This window comes from Patella vulgata, chromosome 7, assembly GCF_932274485.2.
Source record: "Patella vulgata chromosome 7, xgPatVulg1.2, whole genome shotgun sequence".
In the NCBI taxonomy this organism is placed as follows: domain Eukaryota; kingdom Metazoa; phylum Mollusca; class Gastropoda; family Patellidae; genus Patella; species Patella vulgata.
Genome location: NC_065885.2, coordinates 54,207,294 through 54,218,134, shown reverse-complemented (window position 1 = coordinate 54,218,134; position 10,841 = coordinate 54,207,294). Strand labels below are relative to the sequence as shown.

Genomic DNA, 10,841 nt, shown 5'->3' with positions numbered 1-10,841 from the left:
AAAGACCCCTACGCGCAAGCGAATTATTGAAATAAAATTAAAACATATGTTAGTCCCGAAATAACCTAGTCTGTGTCGAGTAGAGTTAAACCCCATTTCCCTCTCTCTCTCTCTGGTGCTTTATTCCTCTCCTTTCAGATTTGTAACATGTTGTATTCCAATATGAACTAATTTCAAAATTGCTGTCAAGTCAAATGTTATTTCTGCAGTATCTGTGAAAACTGAGATTTTTCCCCCCGAAATAGTTGTAGTTATAAAAGGGATACAACTCCTATTAAAGATGCATTATGTAAGAACTAAATCTGCCTAATACAGATCTTTCATTTGGTGTCAAATGTTATATAAATCATCAATTAGACATTTATTCACATGCAAACTCAATAATCACCTCTCTACAACTGCGGATGGTTTGATTTTTAACGGATTTAAACACAATTGGCATTTAATAATTTAATTAAAAAATTGATAATCAAGACTTTGTTTATTATTGTAACAAGGGTAACAATGACATTTGAGGCTACACTATTCTCCAAATGGCCATAACTCTTCTCAGAATGACGTAAATTGACTGAATTTTCAGCATATTCCTTTTTCATTATCTATTTTTAACAATTATATTGAAAACTGTCAGCTCTTTATTTAAATCTTACATATTTCAATAATTCGCTTGTGTATGATGTCACCTGTTGCTAAATAAGGCCCATCATAAGAATTTAGTGAAGAGTATATGTGGCGCTGTTTTTTGTCCATATCCCATTTATGTATCGTCGACAGAAAATGATGAATGTTGACAAATTTTCAATTCATTATCTCTTTGGAAATAATGAACAGAAGTGAACCATTTTTTTGGACGAATAACTCCTTTTTAGATTTGAACTTTCGCAATCCCTCTAGTGGCGATCAGCAGCTTTAAACATGCATTATGTAAGAGCTAAATCTGTTTGTTGCTGGGGTGGGGGAGGGATGGCTGAATGATTAGCACCTGTGCACACTGTACCATAAAGTCTGTCATTGAGTCAACAGCCGTGGTTTCGAATCCCCGGTTGTACGTGGCAAGGAAGAGGGTCGCCTGTCCAACCTCGTGGGTTTTCTTGGGGTCTTCCGGTTTCTTCCCACTGCTAAAGACCCCTACGCGCAAGCGAATTATTGAAATAAAATTAAACCATGTGTTAGTCCCGAAATGACCTAGGTTGTGTCGAGTGGACGTTAAACCCCATTTCTCTCTCTCTCTCTGCTTGTTGCAGGTCTTTCTTTTGGCCTGAAAAGTTACATAAACTATTAATTAGACATGTATTAACATGACAAGACCATAATCAACTCTCGATGCCATAGGATAGCTCCGAGTTTATGTATATTACAATGGTTCAGGCCAATTAATGATTTAATTTAAAAATGGAGAAGCGAAGCTCAGACTTGAATGACCAGTACGGTGGTTACAATCAATGCACACGTATCTTGTCAAAACTACAAACCATTGATAACTTTGCTCAAAATGAAGTAATTTGAATAAAATTTTCAATATATTCATTTTGCATTATCTATTTATAAAATATAGCGAGAGCGGCCAGCTCTTTATCTAAATCTTATATAATGCCCCTTTAAGTTGATGCTCCTTTAAGTTGATGCTACGAGACTTTAACCTGCAGATACGTTAAATTCTAGACCAGGTGGGTCGCATCTCTCCCCTACTGTATGTAAAACCTCTTCTTAAAAATAAATGATTCTGAAAAAAAAAATCTGAACCAAGCAAAAAAACTTTAGATTATATTATATTCAGTCCAATATCTGTTCCGTTTAGTAATAACGCATTGCAGGAAATCACACAGCTGCAGTACGGATATCTGCATTATTTTAATAACCTCCTGGGAATACGGACAATAGAATACCGATCATTATAACAAATATTGAACACTCTGGTGTATTTATCTCCTGGTAGATAAAAGTCCAGTACTTGGATTGAGCAATAAAGGGTTTAGAAACAAAATCTTACACATGGATTATGTAATTATCAACCGACCGTTATAAGTATTCGGATGGTGGTTCATAAAAATGTAAAAGGGTTGAAATTATCTAGTAACGAGGCAATTCATTAAAAGTTGCATTCCACACTACTTTCATCAGAAAATATCATACCGCGTCAGTTTGATATATAGCTGGGACTAGAATTAATTACTTGAATTATTTTGTCGTTTATTTCCCACTTATTCGCCTTAGCGATAAGGTCAAACTAAATGCAGTTTCGGAGAGCGTAACGGCGCGAGACGTGGCGGCTTGTTTTCATCACGTGATGTATATCCATCTCCAACGTCAAGTCTATCAATTCAATACTGTTAAAGTGCATTGAACGTGAAAGTACTTAGTAATCCCGACTACTGTTAATTCGATCACACATGTTGCAGTGAGTGAGTGAAGTGAAACAGTCAAATAGTTTAAACATGCGATAGGACAGTTTGTTAACTAAATGGAGATATGGCCGATTTAGTTATTCAGAGAAGTTTAGATGCTTCTCATTACGATTCCGATGACGAGTTATTTTTGCCGAATCCCAAAGTAGAGGCTCACGACAAACTGCCGCTGTGGAGTCCCAGACACGATGAACAAAGTTTTGAAAGTGTGTCGTCGGAAAATGAAGGACCGCCTTGGGAGAGAGTGCCAGTTTGTCAATTGGATCACAATAAACACATTTCCATGTTTCGCACTTTGGAGAAACAAGATTCCATAGTTGACGGTTTATTGGAGGAAATTTATGATCGCTGGCATGGAAACAGGCGGGATAGTTTTGACAGTGACACCTTCACTGAGTGCTCGAGTACATCAGAAGTTTTCCAACGCAGTGATTTGTATGGTAACTGGTCAACCGAGAGACGGCATAATCCCCAACTTCACCGAACTTTCCTTCAAAACCAAAGTGCGTGACAACTTATTATATTATTAATAATCTTCTTTGCTTTTTGGTGGAGGTAACCTTGAAAATTACTAAAATAGAATTGTTATGGTTGATTAACTCTTTACCAAAATATACCCCTCGGGGGTTGATTCCCGAATTAACTTTGGATAAATATTATTTTTATTAATACCTATCAGATTAGACTTATAATCTGTAATGAGATGGGATTAATGGCTGTTCAATGTAGGCCTACTTTAAATGTTAATTTTCAGACAAACAAATGATAATTTTTTATTTCTATAATCATGTGTAGGCCTACAAGTACAATGTATGGTAGGTGAATTGGGCCTGGGCATAAGTGTTTCCACCTAACTACTCTTCTAGGTCGATTTCCATCTGGAAGGGGGTGGGGGGCGAATGGTTAGAGTGTGCGCCTTGTATCATAAGGTCTGTCATTGAGTCAACTGAAATTGTTTTGTATTCCCCATTTGTACCGGTTGTACTACTTAACACGGAGTAGGGTTGACTGTCCTTGGGTTTTTCTCCGGGTCCTCCTGTTTCCTCCCACTGCTAAAGACCTCTACGCGCAAGCTAATTATTTAAATAAAATTGAACCATATGTTAGTCCTGAAATGACCTGGTTTGTGTCGTTTAAGCCCATCTCTCTCTCTCTCTCTCTCTCTCTCTCTCTTTTGTTGCAGGGTTGTGTGGCAGAATGGGTTAATATGCATCCACCTTAGATCATAACGCCTTTCATTGGGTCAGGTGGAGTGGTTCGCTAACCAGGTGGTCTCCGCTTCACTTTGTGTCCCATCAAAAAGTGTTTTTCCCTCGTGCATGGTGCTGTGAGATGGGCCTGGCAAGGAACAGTGTCTTAATGTTTGGATCTGGCAGAAAACCAAGGTCTCTAGTGCACTTTGGCCTACACCTAAAAGAATCCTTGACAGTTGGATTTCAAAATTTCTCTCATACGGCATAGCACATTGCATGATGTTTGCCCGTTTTCAATAGCCTGGTTGGTGCATTTTCCGGCGTGGTTTCCCCTTGTCAGTGATGCAGGACGGACGGCCTGACAAGGACAGCTGTCTAGTCGTTTGGATGGGATGAAAAACCGAGGTCCCATTTACACATTGGTGTGCATGTAACAGATCCCTTGGCAGTTGGAATTCGATATAAGAGTAGGCCGTAGCGCCGTTGCCCGGGTAAAATTTCCCTCCTAGCACACTGTATGGCATATGCCCGTCTTCATTAGCCCAGTTTAGGAGCAGAACAGTAGGACGTTAAACCCCATTTCATTTCATTTCTGGTTGGTGCAGAAAAGTAGAATGTTAGACCTCATTCCATTTCTGTTCCAAACACAGCCTGGCCTATTTATAATGTGTCTTTAGATTTAAATCCTGTAAATTTAATCAGGTCTTGTTGAAAGGTTGTCTTGATCTGATCATTGATGTGATAGCGTTTAAAGTTAGAATCCATGTTGACTTGGTGAACAATGCTCTGTCTCACAGTAGGAGGTCCTGTGTTAATTTGATCTCAGGATTTAACTAGCTTGATTTCCCTATGTCATCATTGCAGAATGGATGGCCTGGCAAGGAGAAAACTGTCTAGTTGTTCGGATTAAACAAAAAACCCTGGTTCCACGTGTGTACATGGACTTGATAAAGAAATGCTGCTGCACGGACAGAATTTTCTTTGTAGCAAATATTATACCTGAGGCTCAGGGTATATGCCATGTGCATAGGCTACTTGTCTTTATTTGCCCAGTTTGTGGAGAAAAGTAGGATGTTAAAACAGTTAAACCCAGGCCCGTAGCCAGCTTGCTGGCGCAGGGGGGGCTGCCCCGGCGGTAGGGTGGTCCGGGGGGGGGGCGTCTTTCTTGCCGGGGGTCTCCCCCCGGAAAATTTTGAAAATTGAGTAGCTGTAAGCGAGTTTCTAAGCATAGAAATCGACAATTATATGTTCTAAGAACGAACTATTCTGAGTGTTTTTCAAGAAATATATTCATAGGTAATATATAAATATGGTCGACGACTTTTTGTCGGGGGGGGGGGGGCAAGATTATTTCCAGGGGGGGCTTTGCCCCCCCAGGCCCCCCCTTGGCTACGGGCCTGGTTAAACCTCATTCGATTTCTGAATTTGAATTTATTTCATCGATTAGTAAATTGTTTACATGTTCAGTGTTGCATTGACTAATTGCAGCATTGTCTATAGAGATGTACATGTACATATTATTAACAAAAAAAGATACCCTGAATTTACCAGTAGAACCAACATGACAAAAAGATAAATTTAACTACGTATGTAATTTTCAGTCAACAATAACACAGATAACATTGACTATAAATTATACAGATGTTTAAATTCACAAAACCTCATTTAATAAAGATATTATGATGTTAACACCTTGAAAAAGTAAATTTAGCCCGGACAACGGCGCTACAGCCTACTCTTATATCAAATTCCAAAGGATCTTTTACGTGCATGCCAATGTTGAAAGAGGACCTCAGTTTTCCATCTTATCCGAATGACTAGACATTTTTCATGAGACTCCAGAGACTATTTTATCAAAAAACATTGTGGCTATTTAAATTAAGAAATACAAGCATGATGGTTGAACATATACACAGACATCTTTAATTTTAATTATATTGATAGAGATAACATTTTAATCTATTCATCAACTTTGTATAAAAGCCAGTTATGTTTTTTTCAGAAATTGTATTTGAATAGCCACTCCATTTGAAACCCTGTATATACATTACATGTATTATAAAACAGTTTGCATACAAACTATTACATCCTGAAGTGTCACTATGTCGCTATTAAAAATAAGTTGTCTTAAAACATGATATTATATAAAATGAAAGATGTTTTTTTGTTAATTCCACCCGGCTATCCACATTTCTCACAAACATTCTGCAGGTTTGAGTGCTTAGGTCATCATTTTTGTTGGTCATTAAAGGGACAATATAACACACTTGCTGGCTTGAAAGCTCCAGAAAATAAATAATATCTCTATCTAAGTACTAGATGTTTAAGTGTCCTACCTGTTGTGTAAATTATCCATTACATCCTATTTTACTTGTCCAGAGGGTTCGAAAATATTTTTAAATCGAAGTTTCAGTTGAAAAGGTTTACGTTAGACGATTCAAACCATTATGTTGAATTTTTCAAAATTTTTAAATAAGGTGTGTTAAGATGAAATTTGTATCATCAATTAATTGAAATATTCTAAAATAGTACAATTTGTTGACCAGAATAAAGATTGGGACATATTATTCAGTTACAACAAGAGTGGTATTGAGCCTTTAATAAAGGATTCATATTTTTTACACATCTTCTGAACCACTAACTATGGGATTTTGGCCAAATTTCATAAGTAGAGGAGATAATTTGGATTGTAGGGACTTGTTTATATGTAGACTTTCTATACTCCTGGGGCAAGTGATAGGGTAAACACTGACTAATTTTTATACGCCCACATGGAAATCATAAGGACTACTTTGGGTTGAGTGGATGTTAACCACCATTTCTTGTTCTTCTTTAGTACACCTCACAAAATTCTGACATCTGCATCTAACTTCAGAATGCAGCTAGTGGGCGTATATATTCTTGTTTGTCATGCTACTGTACATGGAGTTATTATACGCCCACCTGTCCGTTCATATTTGCTTGTGGACACGCTACAGGTCATAATTTTTGTCCGATTTTGACGAAACTTGAAATATAGCTCTATCTTCCTTTCAATATTTGCACATATTGGATTGTAACTTCCTGGATAAGGACCCCTGTTTGTACGAAAAATCACATTCTTAGCTTGTGGACCCTCTAGAGGTCACAATTTTTATCCCATTGTAAAAAATGTTTAAGTTTATCACTATTACACCCTAATGACGGTGGAGTTCGAATTTCATGAGAATCGGACCAAAACTGGCCGACATATTTGAGCACTTCAGATGATAATTTTCTGGATTATAGCTCCTGATTGTACGAAAAATCACTTTTTTTTTTTTTTGTTCTCTATCCATCTCTTGCAAAATGTGGGTGTATCTTGCCTGGTAATGTGATATTACTGATGACAACCACTAGATCCATATATTTATAGATTATAAAGTTATAATACATGTAATACAATAATATTAAACCTTTATAATACAATAATATCCAATTTAAACCTTTATGATATGATAATATCCAATTTAAACCTTTATGATATGATAATATCCAATTTAAACTTTTATGATATGATAATATTAAATGTTATATATCAAATGTTAAACCCTTATGATTCAATAATATCAAATGTTAAACCCTTATGATACAATAATATCAAATTTTAAACCCTTATGATACAATAATATCAAATGTAAAACCCTTATGATACAATAATATCAAATGGCAAACCTTTAGGATATGTATAAGAGTGCTGTAATATCAAAGGATATAACCTCATGATAGATAATTATCAAATGTAAAACCCTTATGATACAATAATATCAAATGGCAAACCTTTAGGATATGTATAAGGGTGCAGTAATATCAAAGGATATAACCTCATGATAGATAATATCAAATGTAAAACCTTTAGGACATGTACAATTACATGTATATGTATATGTATATGCAGAACTGTTCTGATTGATGGCTGATAATTGGGAAGTGGATATTGCACTATACATGTATGTATGTAGAATTGTTATACACCTGGTTGTATATCAATATGATTATGTGTTGCAATACTTAAAGATACATTATGTAAGATTTAGATAAAGAACTAGCCATTCTTGCTATAATAGTTCGAAAGTAGATGATGTAAAATGAATAATTTGAAAATTTCATTCAAATTACTCTATTGCAAGCGAAGATATTAGCCTTTGAAGGTTTGACAGACATGTGCAATAATTTCAACCACCGTACTGGTTGATCGAAGCTAAGTCTCGGTCCGCCATATTTGATTAATTCAAAGTATCGCTGAACCATTCTAATCTATTTAATATCTGAAAAATCTGATGCCATCGAGAGTTGATTAAGGCCTGGATCAAGTAATTAATGTCTAATTAATACTTTAGAAAACATTTCAGGCCTAAAGAAAGACCTGCAATAGGCAGATTTAGCTCTTGCATAATGCATGTTTAATACATACATGTAGCTTTATCAAACCAGATTTTTCTGTCAAAAGTGGGATATTTAGAAATGTTCATGTACACCTGAGTATATAGTTTCATATTCACCCAACCGTATACTGTATGTTATTGTACCTTAAAATGATGTTGATAAGTATCAATATGTAGATGTCAATAATATAAATTGATATTTATATATATGTTGGCCTATATAATCAATATATACCTCAATGACTCATGTGCATGTATTACAATGGGTTGTTAAATATTAATAATGTAAATTATGGTTTTACAAATCACTCAGAAATATTGTCATGCATATATGAATTTCATCTTGATCTGAATTTAATTTGTTCCTGTTGCCTCGGGGCAAAGACACATTTGGTGCCCGTACCAGCTGTCATGATTTCTGTTTATATTACTAAATTTTGTTAAAGTGTAAAAAAGAACAAAAAAGCAAAAAAATGAAATATATTTAATAATTTTATCAAATAAATGTCATAATGTTGTCACTTATATTAGAGCAGATATAAAAATCTGAAAAAAGGGGCATGTACATATAATTATTAATCAGGGTATAATAGACCAGAATGTCTCCTCCCACTGGGGGTGGGGTGGAGAGGGGTGGTGGATGGCCGAATGGTTAGTACAGGCGCGCTGTATCATAAGGTCTGTCATTGAGTCAACTGGTGTGGTTTCTATTCCCAGGTTGTACGTAACAAGGAGTGGGGTCGCCTGTCAACCTCGTGGGTTTTGTCCAGGTACTCCGGTTTCCTCCCACTGCTAAAGAACCCAACGCACAAGAGAATTATTGACATAAAATATGTTAGTCCTGAAATGACCTAGTTTGTGTCGAGTGGACATTAATTCTATTTCTCTCTCTGTTTTCCTTCCACTGCTATACCAGACCCTATGTATACAGAGTATACCATATGTTAGTGACCTAGAATGTGTTGATTGGACGTTAAACCCCATCTCTCCCTCCCTCTCTAGACCAGAACACCAAGGAAAATTATATCCAATAAAACCTGCTCCTGCCTCGTATGTGGCTGAATGATTTAACATGTGCACGTTGTATCATTGGATCTGTCATTGAATCAAATGGAACCCCATTTCTCTCTTCTACACTACAGCCCATATCCATAAAAAAAGGTTTTATTTTAAGTTACAAATACTGATAAAAATTTAGCTTTTTTTAAAAACAAATTTATTTATCAGTAGTTGTAACTTACTGGTACCCTGTATGTTTACTTATTTTTTTATGAATTTTAAAAACTGAGTAACATTTGAAGTATTTATTTAATGTATTATCTATTACTGCAGGTCTATCAAAGTTGTATAAAATGAGAGATGATTTAAAACGAAGCAGCAATCAAATGTCCGCCAGGTTAATTAGACAGTTAAAACGACGGGATCGCCGTTTGGCTAAACTTCAACGTAATTGTGATGTTGTTACTGCTGTTATTCAGGCAGCATCCCTTAAAAGACGTAAGTTCCTATTCCGTCATTTTGTTTCATACTTTCTCCTGGTTTTGGAATCTTTTTAATCTTTTCTTTGTAATATTTATCATAATTTTCTACTGGTTTTGGAATCTTATCTCTGTAATATTTATCATAATTTTCTACTGGTTTTGGAATCTTATCTCTGTAATATTTATCATAATTTTCTACTGGTTTTGGAATCTTTTAAATCTATTTGTCTGTAATATTTATCAGAATTTTTACTGTTTTGGGAATCTTTTCTCTGTAACCCTTTATCTAATGTATTTATCAGAATTAAACATATATACTCAACTTATCTTCTGGTTTTGGAATCATTTTTTATCTTCTTTTTGCTAATCTTACTAATGCATATGTTTATACTCCTGCTTTTAATGTAGACATATATTGTTGTTGCCTTCTTTAGTCTTGCCACAACTTGTATAACTCTGTGGCTAAGTGAGTAAGACGCTGGCTTGCTATCCTGGAGGTCACGGGTTCAATCCTGGTGTTGGCCGAGAAAGTTCATCAGTATTTTCCGGTGTGGTTTCCTCTTGTCAGTGGTGCAGAACAGAGAGCCCGACTCAGATGGGATGAAAAACCAAGGTCCCGTGTACACATTGGCGTGCACGTAAAAGATCCCTTGGCAGTTGAAATTGATTCGATATCAGAGTAGGCCGTAGCGCCGCTGTCCGGGCAAAATTTCCCTCATAGCACACCGAATGGCATATGCCCCTTTTCATTAACCCAGTTGGAGCAGAACAGTAGGACAGTAAACCTCATTTCATTTCATTAAAGGAGCTAAGTCGCTAATATTTGGGACCTAGAAATTTACACAAATGGGTCGCAACGCATACAATAATGTAATATGAATGTATGTTTTTACTGTAATTTCTAATCAGTTAGGTTCGGCGAAATACGCCAGTATTCTCAACCGAATTTCTATCTCTAGCGTCTGGTTATTCCAGTCTACGCCGATAGTATTTATTGGGCATGCTATCCAGATAAGAATATAGCGTCACCGTTTGACATACTTGTGGAATATGCCTAGCCTCGTTTTTCGGGTCCCTTAATACAAATAGCGCTGAAACGCATTATGGTACACGATTCGTGTACCAATTATAAAATGTTTATTTTGTCTTTAAATATTGGATATCAGAAGGCCATCTTTTCCCGTTAAGATCACAACATCAATGTTGATTTAAACCGATAAATAAATCGTGTTTTCAATGTTGAAGATTTTGAATGATATTGAGTTAGAGACTTAGCTACTTTAAGTTCATGTGCATTATAGGTCTAAAGTCTAAGTGTGACATAACATCATACAGCCTCAACTTGTGTTGTTTACATCA

At 36.0% G+C, this 10,841-nt stretch overlaps 1 protein-coding gene across 1 annotated transcript in view; it reads left to right on the top strand.

Moving 5' to 3' along the window:
* The first annotated feature begins 2,380 nt into the window (after nt 1–2,380).
* Nucleotides 2,381–10,841, top strand: part of LOC126827770 (TBC1 domain family member 30) — a 51,207-nt gene continuing 42,746 nt past the window's right edge. Inside the window, exons 1-2 of the mRNA XM_050557292.2 lie at nt 2,381–2,908; nt 9,334–9,498. Of these exons, the coding sequence (XP_050413249.1) occupies nt 2,470–2,908; nt 9,334–9,498 (604 nt within the window). The 5' untranslated portion in view covers nt 2,381–2,469. The remainder of the gene's footprint in view (nt 2,909–9,333; nt 9,499–10,841) is intronic.